This window comes from Pyxicephalus adspersus, chromosome 1, assembly GCF_032062135.1.
Source record: "Pyxicephalus adspersus chromosome 1, UCB_Pads_2.0, whole genome shotgun sequence".
In the NCBI taxonomy this organism is placed as follows: domain Eukaryota; kingdom Metazoa; phylum Chordata; class Amphibia; order Anura; family Pyxicephalidae; genus Pyxicephalus; species Pyxicephalus adspersus.
In genome coordinates, this window is record NC_092858.1 from 71,061,539 (window position 1) to 71,089,537 (window position 27,999).

The 27,999-nt window shown below is 39.0% G+C and overlaps 1 protein-coding gene across 16 annotated transcripts; it reads left to right on the forward strand.

Annotated features, from left to right (window-relative positions):
* Positions 1-583: 583 nt before the first annotated feature.
* NCK2 (NCK adaptor protein 2) lies at positions 584-27,837 on the forward strand. 16 transcript variants are annotated; one of them, XM_072413911.1, is made up of 9 exons: positions 684-775; positions 8,289-8,417; positions 9,130-9,285; positions 10,984-11,051; positions 16,886-17,001; positions 19,796-20,008; positions 20,925-21,166; positions 23,210-23,931; positions 26,743-27,837. In XM_072413911.1, exons 7-9 carry the CDS (start codon positions 20,941-20,943, stop codon positions 26,935-26,937), a joined length of 1,143 nt encoding a protein of 380 aa, XP_072270012.1. In that variant the 5' UTR covers positions 684-775; positions 8,289-8,417; positions 9,130-9,285; positions 10,984-11,051; positions 16,886-17,001; positions 19,796-20,008; positions 20,925-20,940; the 3' UTR covers positions 26,938-27,837. The 16 variants fall into 16 exon arrangements, with proteins under 16 accessions (XP_072269950.1, XP_072269963.1, XP_072270004.1 ...); XM_072413837.1 differs by lacking the exon at positions 16,886-17,001 and adding an exon at positions 17,346-17,467; XM_072413831.1 differs by lacking the exon at positions 16,886-17,001 and having other exon boundaries at positions 17,346-20,008.
* Positions 27,838-27,999: the final 162 nt, after the last annotated feature.

Genomic DNA, 27,999 nt, shown 5'->3' on the forward strand with positions numbered 1-27,999 from the left:
AGCAGTGTTCTGTGATTGTTGTATTTGTATGCATTAATAAAAACCCTGCTAAGGCCATTGCCCCTATAATCAGACATATCACCAGCCTTCACCATTTTTTTTTAAGGGGGCGCAGGGGTACAAACAGAATGTCAGTGCAGAGCACATACGTCACGTATCCCAGGAGGCTGTGGGCTGCTCTTTCTGAAGATGCCCAAGTTCTGGCACACACAGAAGGGGCTTTTTCCTGCAATGGTAAAAAAATGGGGACAAAGTAAGAAGACACTGTGACCAAAGATTATTCTAGAACGACATGAAACGAGGGGAGTGCTGGATGGATTGAGAGATCTGCAAAAGTAAAGGTAAGTGGGATTTTTTTAAGTTTAGCTCTGCTTTAAAAAGAGGCCATCCCTCAAAGGTCAGTATTCTTTTATAATAGAAAGGTGAAAAGAGAGAATGGTCAGCAGAGCATTGTGGGTGTATTAATGAGGACATGACCCCCAGGCAGTTACATAATGGTACCCTGGACGTTTTGGATGCAGTTAGGTAACTATGAGAGCAGTGCACGCTAACACTCTGTGGTGAGAACCGCGTGCGTGCTCGCTCTCCTGCGCGTCCCCGGCACCAGCAGCGCGCACTGCGCATGTGCACGGCACACTCCCGATCTACAGGCTGACAGGCTGGTCACCTGACACGGAGGGAACGGGCGCAGAGTGGATGTGTGAGGTGAGTGCTGGATGGAGCTGTTGGCGTTCCAGATGTTTCGTATTGTTTCCCGCAGGCCGGCCCAGGAATGGTGAGCCCGGCGCCCCTCTGCGCTCTGTGTGTGTGCACAGACCCCAACATGTCCATTGCTGGCTCTATCCCAGCCTTTGTTATCCGTCCTCCCCTCCTCCCTGTTCCTGGGCTGCGCTCCATCCCCCTCCCTCCCCTGGGGTCTCTCTTCCTGTCATGGTCCCCGGGGCTGCTGGCTGTCCTCGTGTGACAGAAGTGTCATTCCGGTGCCCGCACCCCTGACATGTGCCTGGTGCCATGCGGAAAGTTTAAGATGAAGTTTTCCTGATTTCCAATCTGCATATTATGTTATCAGTGAGGGCTCTGCTCCTTGGTGGGCAGGTGTGATGCTCCATCATGTCTCCATCATGTCCCTATTATGGCTCCATTATGTCCCCCTCATGTCACCTCCCGTGTGATGAGCTCTGGGCTGGGGAACCCATTGTTGACATCAGCATACTTGCCATTCTTTGTCTGGTTTTAAATGGTTGCTAGGAATAGAGACTGGTGTGCGATTGTAATAGTATTTGTGTAGGAATGGGGGACATTATCCCAATAATGGCAATACTCCCAAGAGCAGAATTGCATTGTGTGAAATGGCTGCTGGGCTGCGGATTAGTTGTTGCTGTATGGGGTTTGCACTGGGGGAGATACCCGGGGCTGCCATATGGGACCTGGGGCTGCGGGGGAGATACCTGGGGGTGCCTTATGGGATAAGGGCTGCGCGAAATACCTGGGGGTGCCGTATGGGATCCATGCCAGGGTAGATACCTGGGGCCACAATATGGGTTCAGCTCTGCGGTAGATACCTGGGGCTGCCGTATGGGATCTGCGGCTGCCTGTACCTGGCTTGTCTCTAAGTTTGTGCCCTGTGAGTCACTGATTCAGAGCAGGCTTTCCGCCAGTGAAGTCTCAGCTCCTGATTTCTGTACTTGTGACGTTCAATCAAATGACCTTTCTTTATGGAAAAATTCCAGGTAACTTTCTTTTATCTTTAAATTGGTGTCAGAAGTAAAACCTAACTATATCCCCCCCCCCTACTCGCTGCAAGGCTTAACTGCTAATATAGTGTAGGAATAAGTGAAAGATTCCCCTTATGATTCCCTCCCACAGGCTTCCTCTTTGCCTTATGACCATTCCACAATACTGCTTTTCTTCACTTAACTCTCAGACATTGTCATTTGCAATGCTGGACAAGTGTCCCTGCATTGTACTTGAGGACTTCAGACACCCCTCCTCCCTATTCCTATGGGTGTCCTTTCACCATAGAATAAATGAGGAGTTAACCCCTAGCTTAGGGTAGATCTGTATAGTCATTTCTGTCTGCTGACAGATCAGCTTCATTACAAGTGATGTCATTGTGCTGGAACTGGTACACAGCTACAAAGTCCAGAAAATGTCAGCTTCCTACATGAGTATTGTGCTTTGTGATAGATCACATTAACATAAAGGAGATATTCCTGATGATCAATGTCTTCATATACATCATTGACATCATCTATTTTAAGGCAAATGCATTTTTCAGTTATAATCAATAGAAATGCACTAATGAATGCATCACGTTTTACATTGCATCTCAATGTCCATTTCAGCGTGTAATAGAAATGGATAAGTGTGACTGCAGCCTCCGTCATTCTGGCTATAATAGATAATTTTGGCCAGGAGGCTACATGGCTATTTTAAATTCCATTACTCATTAACATGGGCATAATGGTTCCTAGATTGTAAGCACTTCGGGGTAGGGTTCTCTCCTCCTGTGTCACTGTCTGTATCTGTCTGTCTTTTGAAACCCCTATTTAATGTACAGGGCTGTGTAATATGTAATCCTGTTTAATAATAATAATAATAATAATAAAATGGTTGGTTAACCCTTCCCTGACACACCTGTATGGAAGCCCAGCTTGATCCAACTAATCTGGTTAGTTACGGTTTGAGAAGTAAAATCTACATGGAATATTATGTTAGAATAATAAGAATTACTGCAGTTTAGGCAGTCGGAGGGTCAGAGGTCATGTGAAGTCTGACTTGTCAGATTTTACAGACTGCCTCATAGCAAGTGTTTAGTTTAACCATTTTGCACATAGAACCTTCATATAATCAAACTCCTGACCCCTATTGGTGCTGCAGGTATGTTTACATTTTTCAGCTGTCCTATTTTGGCCGCATGTCCTGGGTGTGCCTGACCCTCCTGGATGCTGGGATCATCATGACAGGTGTAGGATGGAGGGTTATAATAACACCTCGGTTCTGAGTACTTCCTGCATCACATCTGACAAACCTACACTGCTGGGAACTGGGAAGAAGTAGGTTAGGTACAGTCAGTGCTTTCCTGGCTTAAAATGAGTGCAAATGTGGTATTAGGGGTTAATTAGACTGCTGATGTCTCCTGAGTGAAAGAACCTTTCACTTGTACTGAGTTATCATAAACCCCTCTTGTGATAGCAATAAAATTAAGTTAGAAAAATGTTTTGGGGATAAATGAATATCCCTCTTCACCTAAAAAAACAAACAAATCCCCCTACATTCAACATATATGCATACCCAAATGACCATTGCAGTGAAAGTTCATTTTTAGGAGTTGGTTTTACTTGCACAATAACCCTTGTGATGTTAGCCATGATTACTTTAATTATTTTTTAGGCAATCATAGGGAGTCAGTAATGGTTAGTTTCTCATGAAACAATGGTCGCTGTTTGGAATTCTTTTTTAGAATGTATTTTTTACTAAACAGGTATACTCCATTTCAGCCGACTTTGCTTTCACTCAGAAATGAATGTGAAATGTAATGTTCCTTTGGGAACAGGGATTGCCATGACAGTGTAAAGAGGATCCGTCAAAGCTAAACATGCAAAATCTACAAGATTTATAATGAATGTCAGATACTGCTCCACATAGGACACTGCCGGCTATTGATGTTTAATTTATGGAATGCAGGACATAGTGTGCGGTATACCTATGGTTCCCTTTACAGTGCATAATGCTGCAGAACACTGTGTGATAGGAGAGGAGCATTTTGTCAAGAACATTTTCTAAATGTTTTGGAAGACTTGGTGTTTATTTTATTATTTTTATTTGTTTTTAAAGCAGTGGGAAGGACTTACAGGGGTCATATCACTACTTTTCACATTAGCCCCATCTTACATAATTATAACTGTGCAGAGTTACCTATTTATATTTAACTACAGGCATATGGTACTTTCATGTATATTTGGAGCTGATGTTTATTATCAGCATCAGGTCAGACAGAAGCTTTCGGATTTAAGGTGACGTTTAAGCTCCATCTCTTTTAGCATATCCCTCCAGCACCTGACCTTTGCCTGGGAACAAATCTTCATAATTTAAAGTGGTTGCTGTGTGAATGAGAAAGTGAGAAAAAGCCCTTACTGTAGCAACATGTATACGGAAGAGGATCCCATTTCATACCAATTCTGGTATTTTTATTACCTCATTATTATTCTCATTTTTTTTCCAATCTGATCTTTTGCAGTTTTGGTTACTGGGGTTAATTGCTTCAATGGAATAGAAATGTTACCAAGTATCTAAAAATGATTGTCCCTTTCTTTTCCTTTCTTTGTTGAAAATACTTCTGGCTTTACACAGATGATAACTATAACACTTGATACCACTGTAAAAGCATTGGTGGCTGCAAGTTTGCAGCAGTTTGGGTATTCCTTTAGATAATAACAAGACCGCTGGAACATTGGTTAACTAAAACGTTCTAGCAAAAAACAGAACATATTATTGCAGACATATTTTTCAGCATGTTAGGTCATTATTGTCTCTTTCTAGCTAAGGAAAACATGGCTCTTACAATACCTAGCAGAGAAATCCCCTATGATCCATTTAAATGTTAGACTCAGACTTTCTTTCCTAGATGCCATTACTACAGCCTGTCTTGACAATGAACTCCAATGCTTTTCTATCAGAGAGCCCTTCCAGACTCTCTTACAGGACAAAGATGTCAAAGTTAAGTCTTTCTCAGTTTTATTCCCAAAGTAGTCGTAAACTTAACGTTTACAGCAAAGAAACTAAATTCACCTTGCTGGATGTCAGGAGGTTCTTACTTCAGTACAAGGAACAAGTTAAAATAAAATTCCTGATTCTACACATTATTTGTCCTTTCTAGTGGTCCTAACACAGGTAACAATCTTTCAACGCTTTTATTGGTGTATGGATCCAGTAGGTTTGGCGTATACTTCAGCAGGGAAATTTTACACTTTACATTTAAGAACATGTAAAAAATACTAAGTGGAATAGCTGCAGTCTACAAAAACCAGTATTCCTTTACGATAATAGTCTTTCTTTTTTGGCGTTTCTCAACCAGGGTTCCTCCAGAGGTTGCTAGGGGTTCTTTGAGCAATTTGTGACTCTCAGGTCAGTTTAATTGACACCAATGATATTTCTGGCTATTTGTAATGGTGATATTTCTCCAAGGGGCCAGCTATTCCCTAAGCTGAGCTGTGGATATAGAAAATTTGATGGACACAAAAGTCAATCGTATATTTGGCATACATAAAAGTATGCACACAAAAGCACAACAGATTAGCTTTGGCAATATATACAATGAATAGTGTAAAACATATAGCACACTTAACATTCAAGCATCCCTGAGAATTTTCAAGAGGCTTGCCATCTATAACTAGACAATTAGTTGTCTGACTGAGTAATAAGGTGACATGATTTTTAAAAGTCTCTTTCCCGGTGTGTTTCGCCAATAGGCTTCATCAGAGGATGAACAGAGAATGTCAGAGCAGTTGGCAATTAGAATAGATTCCTATCCTTGTAAGACACTTCCTTCCTTGTTTTGGTATATTAGTAAATATATTTATGAACATGTAGAAAAGTAGGTTGGTGTGAGACATATTCTCTACACACATGTAAGGAGTCTTTTGTATGTTTTTATATTTTATAATATACTCAGCAGTGTTCAACCCAGTTACTTATAATTGCTGGCTGGTGCACTGGGCTAAAAGAGCTGGGGAGAACACTGCTCAGGCTCGTCCCCTTTTCAGTCCACTGTATAAATATTGCTGCAGATTTTACCCAATTTTCTGCTAAATGATACCAAATATGATAGATATAATGATATGAGTCATACCAGAACACTTGCAGCGTTTAATTAATTGCTTGTTTAAAGTTCAGTAAGTTAGTAAGGCTGAGTCTACATGAACGGCTTTAGGAACACATTTAAACGTTCCTACTCTGTTTATATGCGTTTTTATGCTTGGCTTTAAATTGCTTGAAAATAATTATGCTGCATTTTACCCTTTTTACATTTACATTTCAAACATTAATAAAAGTGGGTAAACCCCCTATTGAAATCAATGGACGCGGTTACCCGCGTAAACCTGCTTTAACCCTGCGTTTTTATTTCAAAAAGGTTGCAAGAAGCATTATCTATAACCCTCAAAAATGTTAAAAAAGGAAATGACCTGGTGTAGGTTAGCCCATTGTAATGCATAGGAATTTCAAACATGGGCTTTTAAATCCTCCGGTTGAACGCTGGTGGAAAAGGCTGGATCTACACAGACAAACACAGCATTCCCAGTTATTTTTTTTTAGAAGTTAACACTTTTTTACAAGTATTTCAGCTAAGCATAAACACCCAGTGCAGTAATCCTTTTGAACAAGCTCAGTCTATTAAATAATACATAACAGGGCTGCCAGCTGATTCTGTTAGTTTTTCTGTAACTTTCTAGTGCAGGTTTGAGTATGACAGGTCAGTGTGGGACATATTGTAACAATGTACTTTTTTAATCTTTAAAATCCCACTTGTTCATGTCCTCTTGCAATCCATTACAAACATCGTTAAAGATTATCTCCTATAGTATTATGGGGATGGCTCCAATTAGCAGAATTACAGTGTTTCTTCTGAAGAGAGCACTGCAAATACAATAATTACAAAAATAAAAATGGTGTTAGTAATACCACACTCCCAGCTATTCCCTAAGAGGTTAACACTCTGCAAGTATTTTAGCTGAGAAGAAACACCCTGTGCAGTAATCCTTTATAACAAGCTCAGCCTACTAAACTATACATAAAAGGGCTGCCAGCTGATTCTCTTAGGGGGTCTATCATTTTTACCCAAGATTTATACATCTTTGTTCTGTTCAGTTAAAAATAGGTGCGACTCCTGGGTGGAAGTTGTGTGAAAATACTGTTGTGAATCTGCAGACATCTTGTACTACAATAGGTATTTCAAGTTGTAAGTAATTGGCATTAGATGACCAACTCCGAAACATCCTTATTTCTTTTAACTACATGCAATCATTGCTCTCCGAATTAGGGGGGCACCTCATTGGGAGGGTTAAAAGAACAAAAAAGTCTCTAGTTTTCTGTTCCTGATATGCCAGTGCTTATAGGTGTGTGCAGAATGTGTCCTGTCATGCACTCTTCTTCCCCCTCACCAGTTCTGCCTCATAAGCACAATATAATGTAACTGCTGTTTAGAAATCTTTAGTGAAGTTGTTTTTTAGTTGTCACCCTCTCAGTCGAAGTCAGCTACTTGAATATACCTTTAATGCCATTTCTGTAATTTTTGCTGTGATACTCTACTCTTGCTGCATAGCTTTTGCATACTAATAAAAACAAAAACAAAAAACAGTCTAGCAGCTAATGCACATGCATTCTACTCATGCCACATGCCACAGCACAGTCCCTTTCTTAGTGGTAGCCTCCACTATACTAAAGGGACTATTTTTGTTTTCCATAATTTTATATGTTGGTAAGCTTAAAAGAGAAGCTGCCATTCCTGACAGCCTATAGGAAGTTTGGAGATGACTGTATTTCTGGTAGGATCACTAGTAATTTTCATTACCTGAATTGCAGCTGCTCTAAGAGAGCTAACCGAGAACAGAGAAAATATGGAGTAGACCTAAACCTATTTTGAGTGTATACTGTTTCTTCAAAAATCATACAGACAACTACAAGGCAGTGCTGTGCTAATAAATCTTTAAGCAACACTGTTTTTGGGTTTGTTAGAGGACCTGAACTGGATCTCAAGTGTCTCCATGCTGGGGTTGCAGTGGTATACTGGTTTTGCAGGATATAGTGGTATGAAAATTATTAGTTATCATACTGAGCTAATAAGAATATGGACAGCCCTGACAACCTCTAGCTAATGGAAACACTGCTCGCTGTCTACCATAACAATTGTTTTTGGAATTGTTGATTATGATGGAGACTGGGCTCTGAGATTCCATTGCTATGTAAACAGCAAATGTCTGCCTCTGTAGTTGAAATTGGAGCAAACCTGTTGCACAAGTTATTCAAAAACAGAAAGGAGATGTGGATTATCAGGTCAGAATCTTATTTTTTTTTTTTTGTATTAGAAATAAAACGTCATGTGTGCATGCCCTTTACTGGCACTAGGCACTGGACACACTAAAACATGCAAGAAATGACAAAAAAAGACCGCAAATCTGCAATCTAACACCACTTAATTATTTCAGGGCAGTTGTATTGATAATTGTATATACTGTATACATGAAACTCTGAGACTGTAATCATACCATTAAAATGTCATACCATTGCAGGCCTACTTCATGCACAACTTCCTGTGCTTGGGGATGCTTCATACGCACATACGCGCACTTTAATGGATCATGCATTTCTGTTTGTGTTGGAACATATAAGGAGGCTCCAACAAATGAAGATTTTGTCAGGTATATTTTCAATAGACTTTTTGTGATGTCAGCAGTTAGCATGGAGGTTGCTTTGTATAATTAGAAGTTTTAATTTGACTGGTGAATTTGTTGATTTGCATTTCTCCCTTCGTTAAATGCATCTATAAATACAGTGTGTAAATGATCCAGCTAATCAGATGTAACTGAATATAAATGTGTAAATACTGCAGTTGTCACTTTTGACTGCATTTTTGTTTCTAATTTCACATTTAGCTGAAGTAAAGTGAGGATAAAACAGTAGAGCTGTTACATTGCAAGGTCACACATCCTTAAAGGGTACCTACCTCTAAGAGATGATGGAAGCTGTCATCCTGAACCCATTACAAAGAACCCTAATTGCCTGGATGAAAAGCTGATCGTTTGGTTTTAGTAATTTCAGTCACACATGAAACAGGCAATGCAGGTAACCGTGTGACAATTAGTTGAACACCTGAGCTGCATACTCATCCTGGGTCAGTAATTCCAACCTGATTAAAGCCAGAACAGAGCCAGGTCAGAAATAGCAGCATAGATAAACTCTAGAGGTTAGATTGAACATTTTTTTATGGTTTCTAACAAATTTGTTCTTTAGACAGTTTTTTTCAGAAACCTTGCTAACAAGTGCATTTTTATAGCACATGCGATTGCATTTTTCTCCTTTCTTTCTTCTTTTTTTTATTGTACACCTCAATGTACAATCTTGTCATGCCAGATCAAAGTAACTCCCATGTGCGTGTGCAAGAGTTATGCCATGCCTTGCTGGTCACTTAAAACTGCAGACCCAAAAGGTGAGCAGGAAAAGATATTGGCAAAGGAGTGGCAAGATAAAGTGCAAAGATTGCATCACTGAAGTTGGGAACTTGGAAAGGTAATTGTGTGCACACAGCAGCTCTTCCTTCTGGGGATTGATGGTATCAGAGCCTTCTTGCACTTTAGACACCCGACTGGTTGAATGTTGGTTTCCCATTGCATTAACGCCTTAGTTCACATTTCCCTAAAATTATACATTTAGTGTAGTTTTTGCTCTTTTTCTCCCTGGAAAGGACCAACCCTGGCTGGATTTGGTATGGAAAAATGTGGAAGTATCAGGTTTTATAATTGAGAATTTAGTATTGACAAAAAGATACCAAGGTTATTTCACAGTAGTTTTTATTTCATACGATTTTTCTGTTGTTTTTAAGAGTTTAGCTTTAAAGCTTGTTAATAACTATAACTTAACCTTCTTTGTAAGCACTCTCAATAACTCCCACCTTGTAAAGGGAGCTATAGCTGCAGTCCTCAACCCAGAAATTTTTTTAAGCCGGGTGGGAAGAAATTGTAGGTGGGTGGCAGCCCCTGTATTGTGACCAAACTCTTTAGTAACCACCCAAAAACAGCCAGGTGGGTGCTGAAAAGTGCCGGGTGGTGCACCCAGCTAAAAGGGCCTGGGGAGAACCCTGAGCTGTTATTTGCATTGTATGCTCTTTGCTTCGTGTGTTTTGATATTTATTATCCTGCTGTAATGTATGTGGTAAACATGATTTTTAAGCATTTTCAGGTATGGTAAGAGCACTGCAAGTCCCAGCAGCGGTGTAAATGGAGGCTGGTAGTATATATGCTTCTATTGATTTTACACTCGGCATCAAGAATAAGAAGAGCCAGTAATCCTGGTTTTTATTTTGTGGCCTTGCATTACCATGCTACAGCTCCATCTATTAGTTTTCCACTGAGTCAGCCCCAAGTAATTCTCTAGAGGAACCCTGGATGAAGGGATTGCTACTGGCCTTTGTGCAATGTAAATACATTATAAAGACAATTAAACTCTTCCTTTAAACTATAACTAATGGCTTTGTGCTCCGATTTATTATCTATACAGATAAATCTATTCTAGATTCGTAAACTTAACCTGAGGCAAAACCCCAGATACATTTTAAATGCAGTTGTTTTTTTTTTTATGTCTTGTCCAGAAATAGGTTGGGTCTATGTAAATCAACCTTAAAAAAAAGCCTCCTGGAGGTAGGAGAGGGATGGGTAGGAACAAGCTTAATGTTTAAAGAGAGGTGTAGATTTGTGTGTAATACATTTTTCATACTATTCCTAGTTTGAGTTTTTAGATTTGTGTCAGACTTCTTTTTAGGGGTCAGTCTACCCTTTCTCACTTTGAATTTTTTATTTTACATTGTGAAGAATATAATACAAAACAAATATTCAAAGCTCCCAGGTCAACAGCAGCAGAGTCTAGAATTTTGCCGGGAAGTTCTCCCCGGTAGGGTATCTAGAACAATACAAAACCAGCGGCTGGTTGAACCTACATCTACCAAGTGCTGACCCCAATAATTACAATGAATTGAGCAAAACAAAAAAAAAAAACAGAGAAATGCGTTCAGCAGTGCATTTTAGCAAAATTCTGCACTGCGTCACATATAGTAATAGAGGCAGACATTTACTTTCTATGCAGTGTGAAGTTCTTGCGTATTACACACTGTACACTAAACTGCACCAAACATGGTGTAATCGAAGTCTTGTGTTACAGTTAAGAATTCACACTTCCATACTCTTTAAAAATATCTTTTTTTTCTTTTTCTAGGTCTTTAATTTAAATATACTGCATTCTAGTGGATCATTCTTTTCTGAAATTCGGTCAACACTTTACATGTAAGTACCGTGAACATTTTCTAAATGTGTTCTTTACAGAGTATATACATTCACTTAAATGTTGCATTAAAATCCCCACAGTGTCCCTACCACATCCGTGTGCACATTAGAAGCAGCTTAAAAAAAAAACAGGTAGTGTCCTATTAGGGATTTGAACCCAAGAGCTGGAAGGAAAGTGTATCAACTAGTTTGCTGCTGTGTTCTGCAACTTTTTCTGGAGATACCATGTTTCATATTACTTTTTGCATCTACATGAGAATAGCTAGTGTTTTATTATTATAGTGTATTATTAGTGGTTTCAAAAAGTATATTATTATAGTATAATAGAATTCTTTCAAAGCAAGAGGACCGACCCAGTGTTCTTGGGTGTTACAATGGGACTAACATTTTTCTTGTACTATAGTCCTTTATTACAATACGTGTAAGTCTAGACTAGAGTAATTATGTGTTTGTTAATCTCTCACATTCCAGACAGATACTACTTAATGAGTATTTACATACCAAGACCTGATTATTTAGGTCACTGTAGTCTTTTTCTATAGCCCTTTATTGCTACCTGTACATTTTGTGGTATCTAAAAATGGTTAGTCTATGTTGAATTTTGTTGCGTATTTGAGTGGCCCATGTGCTTGAAGTCAACATTTGCTGCTTCATCAGTTGCCACTAAATAGGGTGGCTTTAATTACACATGCAGGCTAAATATATATATATATATATATATATATATATATATATATATATATACTGTGTCTATATTTAGTTAAAGTGAACTTTTGTGAAAACATTTTTTTTTTCACTTGATTCTTTTACAAAATTAGCCCAGCAGGCCCATGCTGGCCCAGCTTCCACCTTTTCTCTAATGCTCACTTGTACGTCCAATGCTGCCTTGCACTGAGCATGCATGAGATTGAACACTTTTTACATTATAAGAAATCCTCTGAAGGTGCATGCACACAAGGAGCAGTGCAGAACCTCTTGGGATATGTGACACAAACATCCCAGGAGGCTGCGGATTTCCCCTTCGGTCTTTACCGAAATGGAAGTGAAGACTGAAGGGGAGAGGTCCTCTCCACAAAAGTGTAAAACAAAAAACGCACATTTTTCCATTACATAACAGAGAAAGTCACTCTTTAATATAATTGTTAAAAATGTGACGATGCTTTAATAGCATCATGCATGTGATATCAGATGGGGACAAGACAGACGGTGGCCCCCTCTTATCACCGCCCATATTCTATATAAAAACACTGTCTGTGACGTTTATCCGCAGTGTGTAATGTCATCGGCAGTGCAGTGTGATAGCAATGTGAGTGTAAAAGCTGCTTGTCATATTCTGCAGCCTAACAACTCGCTGTGTTCAAACCTTCAGATCTCCTAAACTGTTGGTTGTATTACCTTGAGGGATAGGAAACTGAAACTGTAGGTGCAAGTGGGGGACACTTGTGGCTAAACCTTTTTAAAATGTAATTACTATGGCATTATGAGAACATAAATCTCCTCCTAGCAAAATGTGCTGCCTGCTCTGTTACACATATCTGTCTGCATCTTACCTCAATCCCCAATTTCTCTAGAATAAGGAGGTGCAGGGAAACAAAAATATAGGTGGAAGTGGGAGACACGTGTGGCGATCACCTTTCATCACCATGGCATCTTTACAACATTAAAAAAACAAAACTGTCCATCAAAATGCACTTCCTTGTTACACACGACTGTAACCTTCCAGTACCTCAACCTCAATAACATTTAGTGGGCAGAGTCCATTTTCTAATGATACCATAGTGATGAAGTTTTAGGGGAATTTAGTCACAGATGTTCCCCACTTATACCTATATTTTTGGTTTCTTACACCTCCCCATTCCCCAATTGAAGTTCAGAATGTTAGATAAATGGACAGGAATGTGTAACAGGGCAGAGAGGCCCATTGTAATGGGCAGAGTGTATTATGTTCTAATGATGCTGTAGTAATGAGATTGTAGGGGGAGAATGTGCCCGCCACTTGCACCTATATTTTCAGTTTTGTACCCCCACCCTCAGAGAAATTGGTGTCCATATAGATTTGTGACAGGTAGGTACATATTTAGAGGCCCCACCCCAATGCTCCTTGCTATGTTAGTGGCCCCCGGGGTCCCCAATTTGCACTTTCAATTTAGGACTCCTAGTTGCACTTTTCTCTGAAACAGCAACCCCAAAGTTCAATTTTCCTAACGTTTTACATTTGTGACCCCCATATCTTGAAATTCTTTAAATCTGGGGTCCTGAAATTGTAATAACTAGTATCTATGAGGGTCCCCTGTACACCCTGAAAATTACAGGTCATAGTGACATACATATTAGGAGATATGAAGGTTTGTACACAGAGCTATGAGGATGCAGAATGACATGGATACTTTATACACACTGGATACATTTCACAGGCAGAAATCCGAGCTCGTGCTATGAGATGGGGGCGGGGCTGCCTGTGTCTCCTTCACATGAAGGCTGAACTGTGTCCTCACCTTTCATCTGCAGCAATCCTCTGAACGGATGACACGGAGCACAGAGCCTCCTCACTGAGATCCGTGCATCCGAGGATGAGAGCTGGGCGGGGTATTCAAATCAGCCGGGCGGAGCAACCGGCTAAAAACCTCTGGGGAGATCTATGTGTATATATATATTGGAGCTCCAAGTTATTTATGCCATAGGTATCCAGTAACCCCTGCTATTGTATCAGTGTGGTTCAGTGTGTGATCAATGTGGCTTAACAAATTAAGCTTGGTTCACATCAGCAGTAAAAAAAATGCCCCTCCTGAGTGACTACTTGGCAACTGCTGGGCACCTGGGATTGGTAACAGGCAGTAAGTGGTGGGCTTTTCAGGCCTAGCAGTTTTTCAAGCAGCAGTGCTTCCTGGCGAGAGGTGAGAAGTGAGGGCAAAACGCAGCTGGGGGCAGGACAGCCAGTGCCCTCCTCATCACTGCCAAAAACAAACACTTCTGTGAAATTTATCCACCCGCAGTGTGATAGCGGTGTGTGTGTAAATTCTGCTTGTCACATTCTGCAGCCTAACAACTCATTGCGTTCAATCCTTTAGATCTCCTAAATTGGTTGTAATTTCCTAAAATTTTTAGGATACACAGGGGACTCTCATAGCTATTACTAACCAACATTTCTTTTTTCAATTTCAAGAATTTCAAAATATGGGGATCATGAGTTTAAAAACTTGGGGAAATTGAACATTTGGGTTGCTGTTTTATAAGAAAGTGCACCTAGGAGCTGAAAATTGAAAATGCAAATTAAGGACCCCTGGGGCCACTTACGTAGCAAGAAGCATTGGGGTGGGGGCCCCTAAATATTTTACCTACCTTTCACCAAGATATATTTGTAATACTATGCTGTCCTTTCTGCTTCTGTTCTTTGAACCCCAATTTATCTGGAATGGGGAGGTAAACTGAAAATGGGGAGGAAACTGAAAATGTAGGTGCAAGTGGGGAGCAGATGTATAAACCCCTAAAATTTCATTAGCATGGCATCATTAGAACATAAAAACCTCTGCCCATCAAAATGTCCGCTTCCCTATCTTGAACCCCAATTTTTCTAGAACAGAGAGGTGCAGGTAAATAGAATGAAAGGGGCAAATGGGGGACACTTGTGGCTAACACTCCCCAAACTTTCATCCCCATGGCATCATTACATAAACTCTGCCCATCAAAGCACCCTGCCCTTTTACCCATGACCTACCCCACCAGTAACTAAACCCCAATTTCGTTTTGATGGGCAGAGTTTTGTTCATGTTGTAATAATGCCATTGTGATAAAACTTTAGGGGGTGTTATCCACAGATGTTCCCCACACATTTTCAGTTTTCTACACCTCCCCATTCCAGAGAAAGTGGGTTTCCAGTGTCAGAAATGGCCAATGCGTTTGCCATAGTAACGAAATTTTAGTGTGGGGGGTTATCAAAAGGTGTTGGGGGGGGGGGGTTATCAAAAGTGAAATTGGGGTTCAAAGAGGAGAAGCAGATGGAGTAACATAATATGACAGTTATAGATTTGTGAGAGCTAAGTATAAATTTAGGGGCCCTTCCCCATTGCTCCTTTCTATGTAAGTGGCCCCAGGATTTTACAACTCACAAGATTTTACAATTCTGATCCCCATATCATGAAATTTGTAAAAGCTGGTGTGCTGAAATTGTGAATGGTGCTAACCATAAGTGTTCCCTGTGCACCCTGAAATTTACTGAAAGTCATTATGACATACAGTTTAGGGGATATGAAGGTTTATACACAGGGAGCTGTAAGGCCGAGGAATGTGACATGCTGCATTTATACACACACTGCTCTGATGCCGTCATTACACACGCCCACTGGGCGGACATTGTTTGCACAGTGTTACTTTTTTTTTTCCTCCAAAAACTCGGCACAGCTATGAGAGGAGGAGGGACAGTCTGTGTCCTGATCTCCTCATAGCTGTGCTGTGCTTTCCTCACTCCGCCCGGCTCCAATCGCAAATCAGCTCTCATCGGCGGCGAATGGAGCGAGCAGAGCAGCCTCTCAGGTGTCTGTTCAGAGCCGCTGAAAATGTGCCGGGCGGAATAATCACAGCAGGTGGGCGGCCCACCCCCCAAAAACGGGCTGGGGAGAACTATGATACATATATATATATATATATATATATATATATATATATGTATGTATGTGTGTTTTTTTTTTTCTTACACTATCTGCTCAAAATGTACTCAACCTAGACTCCAAGGCCTGGAGGGGCTAGATGTAAGGGGCTACAGAAATAGAGCTCCTCTCTTCCTGCCTTTTTTATGCTGGCACATTGCTTTTCCCTTCCTGAACTAGGAATTAGGAGGCCAGTGTTGCTGCCAACAGAGAGGCTTCACCACTCTTCTGCTGCAGCTCCTCATCCAGGAAAGGCTTCTTCTTACCCTAATGTCCCCACTAAGTGGTTCCACTCAGCTCGCATTAGTCAGCATTAGTCACGCAGACAGCAGTGTGCTGTCACACTGACGTAGAGAATTTTGCTTCAGACACTACTTCAAGCACTACAGGCACCAGCAACCCTGATGCTTTTTCCACAGCAGCTATCTTGGCAGTCATTAAAACCTACCTTGCTTGCAGAATTGGATAGTTTTTGATGGATGGATTTTGACAAGTTTTATGCCCGTCTTTCTTCTGTGGAAAATGGTGTCTTCGATTGAAGACACTACTATCAGTATATAATATATAGTTATAGAATTGCAGCGCACACTTAGGCTCCTAACAGCCTTTTTAGGAAATGAAGAAAATTGTATGCAATGTAACAGTACCAAAGTTGTTGATATGCCTTAGGGTGCTGAAGGCACTTACCCTGTGGTCTTAAGATAAACTTAAATTTGAATTTGAAAGAGAACTGTTCAACTTATAATGTGGAATAGGCACATCAGGTGTTCAAAAGTCCCAGATCGTTGAGGCTCCTAGACCTCTTCTGGTGAGGGTCCTCAGTTATAGAGATCAGGATCCTTTTGGAAGCCAAAAAGAAAAACCTTTTGAAATGTGAAAATTCTTTGGTTCATGTTTTTTCCTTTTCATTAGAATTTGCAGAAGAAACAGTGATTGTTGGTGGAAGTACAAAATTCTTTTATTTGCCATTCAAGTCCTATGACTAGTTGGATACTCTACTTTTAGTTTCTATTGTCCCCTTCCTTCAACTATCCATTTTGGGATTTTTTGGGGAATTTTTTCTTGGATCTATTATTATGCTTTTAGTTGCTGTTGACTTCCAGCCACTACTACCTGTTCACTACTTCCTGACAACAGTGCACTTTCTTATCCTACTTCTATCTTTGTTTACTGTACCCCTTTTTTGTCCAGTGCATTGGGATAACTATGGATAGCTACTCCTGAAGGAGCTGTTGGATATGTTTGGGTCTTTCCGTGATCTTCTTGTCATGAAGAGACTTTTGGGACCCTAGCGTTGTCATACTTGAGTAAGCACAACTGCCTGTTATTAGTTTGTAGCTATAAAACTTGTTTCACCTAAGAAGGTTTGTTTCAGAAACTCTAGTTGTAAAAGCGACAGGGAAGTTTTTGTTGTCTTTGTTAGGGTTATTAGGAAAATTGGTGTAATATGCACAGATTTTTTTTTTTAGCTGGGAATACTGTATATGGGACAAGACAGTTCTTGTTTTTGTTGGCTACGTGGTGTTCTCTCTTTCTTTCTCTTCATTTTTTTGCCTCGTTATTTTAACCCACCATAACTAATAAAGTTACCTTCATTTTGTGGAATTTTATGGGCCTGTATTCAAAATTTAAGTGGTCTCTTGTTTTTCAGAGAGGCAACAACCACATATTGCATTCCTGAAAGAAACTCCCTTGTATTTCACAAATTGTGTTAAGTAAATCAGCATTGTCAGCAATGGAAGGAAAGAACTGTTGTAAAAAAGAAAACTGATGGTATGGATTTTTGGAACTTTACATTAGTAGAAATAGCAATGGGGTTATTAATCAAAACTGTAAATAAGTAAGATCTTGTGAGAGGGAGAGAAGAAAGAAAAAATTAAAAGGGGGCCAGACTGAGGAAATGGGAAAGGAGTGCTCGATGACCACGCTGAAGACTTTTAGAGCAGATAATAAATCCTGATTTTTTTGCTGAGTTGTGGAGATGATAGCATCCAAATATAATACTCTTTTCTCTCTTCAACTCCTCCTTATGTATTCACCTGGCTTTTAGCAATAGAGATGTTTTGCCATTTGTGATGTATGTGACTTCTTGGATCACATCCTCCAGTGGTTAACTCTGCATCTGCTTTCTTTTTCCCCCTGCTTATGAACAGTCCACATTCAATACAGGCATTGATACAGACTAGAATGAGGTTTAATTTACAATGTATTAACCTGGCTCACTGTTCCATTGAGACATGGTTGAAGGGGGTTTTAAAATAGTGGTAAAAGAATAGTTAAATATAGTTAAAACATTTGCTAGGATAGGCTTTATTATTATTAATATTATTATACAGTTTTTTTACAGCGCCATCATATTACGCAGTGCTGTACAAAGTTCATAGTCATGTCACTAACTGTCCCTTAAAGGAGCTCACAATCTATGTCACAATGTCCCTACTATAGTCATATGTGGTTAATGTAGTCTAAGGTCAATTTAGGGGGAAGCCAATTAAGGTGACTGCATGTTTTTGGGATGTGGGAGGAAACTGGAGTACCCGGAGGAAACCCACGCAGACACGGGGAGAACCTGCAAACTCCATGCAGATAGTGTCCTGGCTGGGATTCGAACCTAGGACCTAGCGCTGCAAAGACCGGAGTGCTAACCCCTGAGCCACCGTGCTGACCACGGCTTAATGTTTTTTACATCTGAATCAGAGCTGCTTGACAATAATAGAACCTTTTAGATCTAGAAATGGCCTTTGTGTAAATTGGACATACATGAAGGTAGCTCTTTTTGGCATTTTTTTTAAATGGATTAGTTTACTGAATGCAAAGCCAACTGTTTGGATGGGTGCTTGAAGCTTCCCGAAACTATATGGCTAGGGGGACTAGAGGGGGCTGTGCCTTGATATTGGAACCCGTAGATTCAGCAATCCTTCGAAATCCCGATTGAGGGACTTCTGTTGGGGAAAATAGCTTTTTACGTGGATGGCATTATACTGTTTTTCTAAATCCCTCCCTAGCCCTGTGAAAAACTGATTAAGAATGTTTGCAACCTTTTATGGTCTTAAGATAAATAGGTATAAGTATAAAATAATTCCCTTAGATCCCACTTTATCTTCTATTTCTTTATCTGTCTTTTTCCTGCATTGAGTCTCCACACCAGTATTTCCCGATCTCTTTCACACTGAGGAACCTCTTGAAACAACTTTCAGGAACCCATGCTCTATTTACTGTATCCTCAGCTCACTGTGCATTAGTGTGGTGGCCACTGTGAAAAATGTCCTCCTAACAGATAGCCAAAAGATCATTGGTGTCACTTAAATGACCTGAGTGTCCCAATTTGCTCAAGGAACCCTGGTTAAGTGACACTGCTTTAGACTAGTGTTATCTTTGCCAAGGATTCTCACTCTATTTAGGATTTTATTTTCATAAGCTTATAGCTTGGAGGAATTTACCTTCTTTCACTTATGTGCCAGATAAATCTCAATAAAATGAAATTGATTCCTCTGTTTTTGTATGTATTTTGCAATTCACCTGTCTATATTTAAAGCAGAACTATAGTTCTGTCATTAAAATTATTGAGCAAGCAGGGATATTTGGGACAGGCGTAGGATGCCAGAACATGCTGGGTATCCCAGCAACACTGAAGGAACGTCATTTTGGTCTGGCCAATCATGGTGGCTGCACACCTAGAAGAAGACCAGGTAGAGATGTCAGTCACTGACACACACCACGATCCTTTCCAGCGGCAAATGACTGCATGATGCATGAATGAGTACTGTACATACAGTACCGTTCTGCTTTATGGAGAGATAGGGGGAGAACAACGGAGCTCTCTCACACCAGATTCTTGTCCGATATCAGTCCTCAGCCAATTATCGAACGAGAACCATTGCACATGTGTACGTAACCTAAGAATACTGTGACTCCTTAAGTCCTGGTAAGGTTTAAAAAAATCAGCTTTAGTATTTTATGGAGCTTTATCATTTTTAATATTGTTAAATATAGTCTAAAAAAGGAAACCTCCTTAATCTAGGCAAATGACTAAGCAGTCCTAAAATATTTCTATCCATCCTTGTACAGCCTTTATGGTTACCTGATTTTTCTCTGCTGCAGATAAGCAACATAGCCTGGTCACCTCCTCACCTCCAGCTTGTGATTGGACCGTGAAAGAGCAGCAACAGACTGATGAGATTCGATCTACACACCTCCCGTCAGCATATCCCTAGTTAGTTCATGTGAAACTTAAATTGCATCAAGCACTCCCCTTTCTTCTCCAAGTGCTGCTGTATAGCGTATTACAAAAGGCTAAAATCAAGTCAAATTCAGGTATTTATACTAGTTGCATTTAAAGTATATTTAACTTTAATAATTACAAAACTGCAGTCATTGTTTTGTTTTATCTTTTAGGTGGAGTTAGATTTGAACTAACCCAACATCTGAATAATAAGCATTAAGAGAATATTTTACTGATAAAAGAATCTGATGAGAAAGTTTAACATGTCAGTCATTAAATCATACCTCAAGCCAAGACTTTTTATTTATGATTGACTTAAGAGGAAGACATCAAACTATATATGTCCCAATTAGGACAATAAAAGGGACTTGGATGAAAACACATTTTCTACAGAGTAGGGAAATGTTAAAACTTTTTCAAGTGTTTTCATTAATGTCTGTGTTCCTTGATCCAATGACAAATTATCTGCCCATTGTTTTATACTTGTAAGCTGAGACAAGGAATTCTTTTTCATTTTGGAAAAAAAGAAAAAAAAATGGCTCAGGTTAAGTCTTTAAAGGTGAGAGAAAGGGTTTACAGGATGCTGTTGTTTTTCTCAATGGTATGTGTTTCAATTAAATTATAATGGATGTTTCAGTTCCTTTACTAATCTATATGAACACATTCCTGCCATGAGAAAATATACTGTGAATTTATATTTTAAAAAAGTACTTTATCAGTAAAAAGCCATGTTATATTCAACATGGCTAATCAAGGTAAAATGTGCTGCTTGTTGTCTTCCTGTAATCACCAGTTCAGACTAGAAGATGAGTACAGTCCCATGAGTCAGCCAAGCTGCTTTGTATAGAGTAACAGTGAGAAGAGTTGAAAATGTTGGCAGGTAAGACAGTTTGTGTGCAACTCATTATTCAGCTCAAGTTCACCTGCAAGTAATATGTTTTTACTCAAACCACCATGATGGGAATATTATTAGAAGCTATCTGATCAATTGTTGTGCTTTTTTGACAGTCTGACTCCATGAAAAATGACAGAAGAGGTCATTGTTATTGCCAAATGGGATTATATGGCACAACAGGACCAAGAACTTGATATCAAGAAAAATGAACGCCTTTGGTTATTGGACGACTCCAAAACATGGTGGAGGGTGAGAAATGCAACCAATAAGACAGGATATGTTCCATCTAACTATGTTGAGCGGAAAAATAGCTTAAAAAAGGGATCATTGGTTAAGAACTTAAAGGACACCTTAGGTAAGCTTTTTTTTTGTGTTTTTAGGTCATCCACTTGGTTCTCTCAATGTAATTTTTGTATATCAAGCTAATAATTATTTTGCTCTTTATCGACTTTCTTTGGTGTTGAGTACTTGCCAGCATTAATAAAATCCATTAACCTTCCTTTCAGGGCAAAGCTTCATCACTTTCTGGTAGTGTTTGCGACTAAACCTGCCCCTACACATTCCTGTTGGCCTATTGCTATGGCTAGCGGCTTTATACTAGAGGATAGGAATGGACGGGTATTCTTCTCCCTGTAATTCCTACTTCACCCCTCTCTAGATCAGCAGGAAAAGAGACGTAATTACAAGGTTGAATGTCCTCGGTAACTTGCCAGTCATAGCCCTCTTGTCTCTTTCAGGCTTAAAACTGCAGTGTGGGTTTTTGCTGTTATCTGAGGGGCTATGTTATTGGTTTTTAGTGAATTTATGCAAAAAGAAATTGTGTATTGTATGGACAAAATAAATTATTTATCAGCTGGGGAAATTTAGTTGAACATATGATAAAAAAAATGCATTATTACAGGGTGCTTTTTTGGGTGTCCATGTCTTTGTCTGGTTGTGTTCAACACTTCCTATTGACTGTACAGAGGCTTTGCTGACATAGAGGAACTAAAGTCAGGAACCAAAATTAAATAAATGCCCAAGCTGAACAATATGTTCAGATACAGAATGAGTAAATGTACCAGTTGCCGTTGATCTTTATGCTGTACTATGGAATCAGCAGTGTACTTTTACTGCAACATTTTGAAGCCACTGTCATAGTGTTGCTGGAACCTGTCATAAGAGTTGAAGTTTCCCAGTGAGGAGTAGGATGGAGGGATTTACTTAAATCATTACATCAACCCCAAAACTTACAACTCCCTCCCAAAAATATGTGATACCAGCACTCACCATAAACGATAATTCCACTGACAGTATGGTCGATCAGATGATTTTTGCAATGTTGTTTTTGCCACAGAAATCATTCATTAAAAAGGGTAAAAAAAAGGCCACAAGTATAAAACAAGATTTACAATGTTTTTAGGAGTTGTTTTCAATAAGCTTCTCTGAAAGTCTGGGGTATTTGAAATCATACTCCTTACTTCAGAAGTAGTAAAATCAAATGATCAGATTCATTACCTGCCATATATTTTTCTGAAATGTTCATGAAAATTCAGCAAATTTAAATTTCTCAAACTGATAACTGTTTGACTTTCCCACATTTGTATTGTGTGTAACTAAAGCTAGGCAATATTTATTGCTGGAAAACAAACGACTAATGATTATGCACAATTATTTTGAACGATCGTATTGTGCACAATTCTGTACATGTTGTAACAATACGATCTTTCAAATATAATCCACCAATCCACAAGGAAGTGACATGTAAAGGAGAAACATCCACGATCACTGAACGACCGTACACACAATAGATAGTGAACGATCGTTGCTCAATCAGATCCGCCGCGACGGTCGATCCTTTCCAGCGACAATCGTCGTTCATTGGCGTCGTTGGTCAGTTTTTGTGCCCATTTTTTGTTAACTATTATCGCACAATCGGTTGTTAGTCGTTCGTTTCCAATGATAATTATTTCTCTCCTAGCTGGCAACATGTGTAAATTGCAGTTTACTGCAACAGTCTTTAGCTTTACAGTTTACTTTATGATACAGATTATGAAGAAACGGTCAACAAATTATTATTTCCAAAAGGAGAAGTCTGCAGTGGCGGTTTACCTTTTTTTGTCACAACAAATAAAGAACTTAATTTTGTTCGAATTTTTTTCATCAAACTGATCAATGTTATCAGTATATGTTTATCAGTAAATTTTTATATGCTAAAATCATGTATGTTGGTAGAGTGTACATGAAAATAACCATATTTGTCCATTAGATTTGTAGGCTCTGCTTCCTGTCCTTGTACAGGCATTTGTGAATTAAGTATTTTATGGGGACTTTGTATGGTATAAAACCTTTATTTTACTAAAGATCCATTACTGTCACTTTGGCTGCAGGAATGATGTATATTTTTCTTGCTTTACAGGCCTGGGTAGGACAAAAAGGAAGACTAGCACTAGAGATGCTTCACCAACTCCAAGTACTGATGCAGAATATTCATCAAATGGTACCGGTGCCGATCGCATCTATGACCTAAACATTCCTGCATATGTAAAATTTGCTTATACAGCAGAAAGAGATGATGAGCTTTCACTTGTGAAGGGTGCAAGAGTCATCGTTATGGAAAAGTGTAGCGATGGCTGGTGGCGTGGAACTCTCAATGGACAGGTTGGATGGTTTCCGTCAAATTACGTTGTGGAAGAAGTTGATGAAGCTACAGCTGATTCCCCTAGTTTTCTCAGTTTGAGGAAAGGTGCATCAATAAGCAATGGGCAAAACACTAAAATTCTCCATGTTGTTCAGACACTGTATCCATTTAGTTCAGTTACTGAGGAAGAGCTGAACTTTGAAAAAGGGGAAATAATGGAAGTAATTGAGAAGCCTGAGAATGATCCGGAGTGGTGGAAATGTAAAAATTCCAGTGGGCAAATTGGCCTGGTTCCCAAAAACTATGTTGTAATTCTAAGTGATGGCCCTTCTGTAACTGGTTCACACAATCATCAAAAAAGCTACATTGGCCCCGCTTGCACAGGACGTTTTGCTGGAAAAGCATGGTACTATGGAGGAGTTACAAGGCATCAGGCAGAATGTGCCCTAAATGAAAGAGGGTTGGAGGGAGACTTTGTCATTCGAGACAGCGAATCTTCAGTAAGTAACAACATAGTAGTCAAGTATTAAGTCCTTTTTTTAATAGCACTTTTTTCCTGATGCATATAAATGGGATCTGGTCCAAGGGCCCAAAATATACAAAAGAAAAGTTACAGGATTTGCAGCACCCAATTATTTACCACATCAAAAACAAATGCAAAGAGACAAAGTTATAATAATCAGGAATGCTTTTCAGGCTATGACCTTCCTCAAACCTCAATATATGCCTAGTCTAGTAAATAGGTATTGTCTGTCTTTACAATATCTAAAATGACATGAGTGCACAAAGTTATCAAATTTGAAGCTAATGTCAAAAAAGCAGCTAGTTTGAGCTCCCGTCATTGTGTTCAGCGGTGACAACTGTCCAGGTGTTAAAATGCCTGAAAAAAATGCTTACGGACACGTAAAAACATTTGCAGAAGTTTTTTTAAGGCATTTGCAAACAATTCCAAGTCTACGCAAGCAGCAGGGGCAGCAAATCACCGCTATGCACTGCTTTGAGCGGCCACCAAAATATGTGGCAGTGCTGCAACCTAGTGCCATCTGTTAAAGATATTGAACGCACCCATTTGGTCCAATATTTTTATTGATTTTTTCAAGCAGGTTTGAGCAGTAAAAATACCCACAAAAACTGCTTATCTGAACATAGATACTATACAAGAAATTGAAGAGTTCGTAAATGCACATATGTTTTTAAAGAGCTCAACGAGTGTGTACAGATAATAAAAGGACAGTTGCAGCATATGTTGGGTGTTGCACTTGTAAAGTGAAATGTGTTTTTGCATAAGTAAATTGAAATTTTTTTTTTTATTTTTTTTACCGATATTTTGGGATAAGCAGTGGAGCAAATATTGTGTTAATGAGAACCTAATTGATCCTTCTTCAGACATTCTCAAAAACACTCTTAGATTGGTAGATTTCAAAGCGGAAGGTGATTTAATTTTTTTGAATTTGCTGTGTGTGTGTGGTTTATGAGAGTTACATATGTATTCTTTTTAGATTTACATTCCCTTAACTTTAAATTGTATGTGGTTGAATACTTATAATGGTGAAGTTGTGATCCGGACACACTTGTCTGTGCAGTTCCACATTTAGCTATTATTAGATTATACATAGATGTCAATGGGGATATATCAAAAGACAGAATATAGAATTGTGATGCTTGGATTTTTCTTTTCTTTTCTACCCCATGAAGTTTTTTAATGCAGCAAATTTTACATGGATGTGCAAGGTACAAACCGCATTTGGACTTGTATTCACTGGGTTATAGCTATGTTTCCTCATATTTAGCTTGAGGCTGCCTATTTTACAAATAGTAATGCAGTATGTAAATGCATTTGTAATTATACAAATGTTTCTGGTACTGATACTCAATCTAAAGAGCAGCGAAAAAGTAGATCATGTACTATCCTTAGTAGGAAGGAATTAGCCCATAAGAGGAAGCTATAAATGTACTAGATCTAATAACATCAAACTAGGAGTCTTGGTATTTGATGGGAAGTAATTGATATAATTTTATCTGAATTTTTAAAAATTGAAAGTGCATCTGTTCCCAGATTGTGGATAGTAAAGTAATACAATAATCATAGCAAGCAAACAAGCCCCCACCGACATCTGTAGTTGCAGGCATTGAAATCACAAATACTCTTCCTTTATTTTCTCTCACCGTAGGGACTTGCTGTTAGCTGCTAGAAATTTACTGAAACCCCACTGAAGAGTTTCTTTAGTCTTTTGATGTTGAATTTCTCTGCAATACTTCTACAGAATCTTCTACTGTATCTACAGAAGTCAAGAGAAAGCTTTAATACTTCTTACTAATAATAGATAAAACCTTTAATGCCTCTACAGTGTTCTCTTCAGAAAATACTTTAAGCTGTGTGGGAAGAAGCTGTAGGCGTATGGCAGCCCCTGTATTGTGTCTGAACTCTTCAGTAACCACCCAAAAACAACTTGGTGGTTACTGAAAAGTGTTGGGTAAGTTGATGGGGAGAACATTGCCCTAGTATGGTCCTTTGTGAGAGAGATGCACTGTGACCTGGGAAGGATGTGTGAGAGTTATGTACTGTGAATCGGAGAATAAAGTCAGATGGGATGAGTGGGATGTTCTGTTGTTCCCCGATCCTCTGCAGAGATCCCAGCTACTTGCTTTGCCAGAAGCCTAAATTTCTCTGCTTTCAGGTTTAAGTCATGAACTCCTGACACTTTTGGATAGAGAAAGGACAGGCTAGAGAATTTCTGTCAGGTTTTTAATTGTCGTTTGTGTCCCCTTTTGAGAGATCCAGCCTAATGATTGTGTTGAAATATTTCACATTGGAAACATTTGTTCTAGTGACAAGTAGGGAGTGTTTTCATAAGATATACTACATGCACTGTATGCACTACATAGGAAGTGTAAGGATATCACCTCGATGAGTACTCCAGCAGAATATGCATTTTGCAAGTTGCACTCAGGATGGAGATATTGAGCAGGCATGGCTTGATGGTAATTCCCCTGAAAAGTTAAGGCCCTAAAAAAAAGCTTGATCTGCTATTCCTGCCAGGCCAAAACAGGTACTTTAATTTTACTGTACATTTATGTGGCCTGGGGAGATTTTGATTTTAATGGGCGAGCCTATGGGCATAAGCAGTTTGACTGCCTTCAGGCATTCCTTATATGTGGCGTTCTTCTCCTCAGTTGAACATTCCTAATCATTCAAGGGTAATTACTTACAGCTTTGTAAATATGACAAAACACCAGAGAAAGTTGAAAAAGTTGAAAGTTTCACTTTTTTGTGTTTACATTTACAGTTGTGTGCATTTTCTGTTTTACAGCCCAGCGATTTTTCAATTTCTCTAAAGGCATCAGGGAAGAACAAACACTTTAAAGTGCAACTGGTGGACAGTGTCTATTGTATTGGACAAAGAAGATTTAAGAGCATGGATGAATTGGTGGAACATTACAAGAAAGCACCCATTTTCACTAGCGAACATGGAGAAAAGTTGTATCTGGTTAAAGCACTACAATGACATCAGACTCTGGCCTCTCAAACTTCAAGCCTTAGTTCCAAAAATAAATTACTTCCATGGAACAGAGCCATCATTACAAAGGAAACAGTCCTAACAATACAGGTTCTTCTTAAACCACAAACACTCTTGCATAGTATTTTTATCTTTTTATTATTTTTGTGTTTGTTCTGTCTTTTTCTGTTTGTAAGTCATCTTACCCTCAGGTTAAAAAAAAAACCTCACTTAAGTGACCATTGTACGCACTCACTGTCATGCCTTGGTTTAGAGTCTCCTATTCTGCACATGTTTACAGTACATAGCTAGCTATTGCTAGCAAGAGGAGTAGGAGGCAACTTGAAACAGTGTTAATATGCTCTAAATTTTTTATCATGTAAAAGAACAAAAAGAATAAAAAAAAAACAAATCTTTATTGAAATACATTAGGCACAGTTGACATGCACTGAAGCTGCAGCAAATAATAATGTAGATATGCTGTATCGGTTGTGGCTGTGAATTTTGTAGCCTTGTTGCTTACCAGGTAGTATACTGAGACAATGCATAGGCTCTAGAAACACTCTTTACACTGTAATGTACTCTGCCACTGCAATACCTCCTCACCTCGCTGCAGAGTACACCAAGTGAAGTATTGTAGCAGTACAACTGAAATTACTTTGGTAAAAAATGATTGTAGTAAATGGTTTATTTGGTATGTAATTACTACAGAAATAATAGAAAGTGGATAAGCAAGTTATTTAAATCAAAGTTTTACATGAAAAGCAACCAAATGTGCCATCCACATTTTTTTCTATTGCCCTCCTGCCTGTTATAATTATACATTCATGTATTTAATTATGAAAGTAAAATGTATGTGTAGCTGACTGTCTATGCTAATACAGACAAATAAACTTTTGTTTTTTGAAATGTTTTCTTGTGTGTTTAGATACACATTTTAAGTGTATCCCTTGTCACTCGAATTAGGTTCCTGATATTAGGATAAAGATAAAATAATTGGGGTCTATTTGATTGGCTGCAACTCCTAATGTACAATGTGAGATGCTAATATTGTACAATGATCGCAATCCC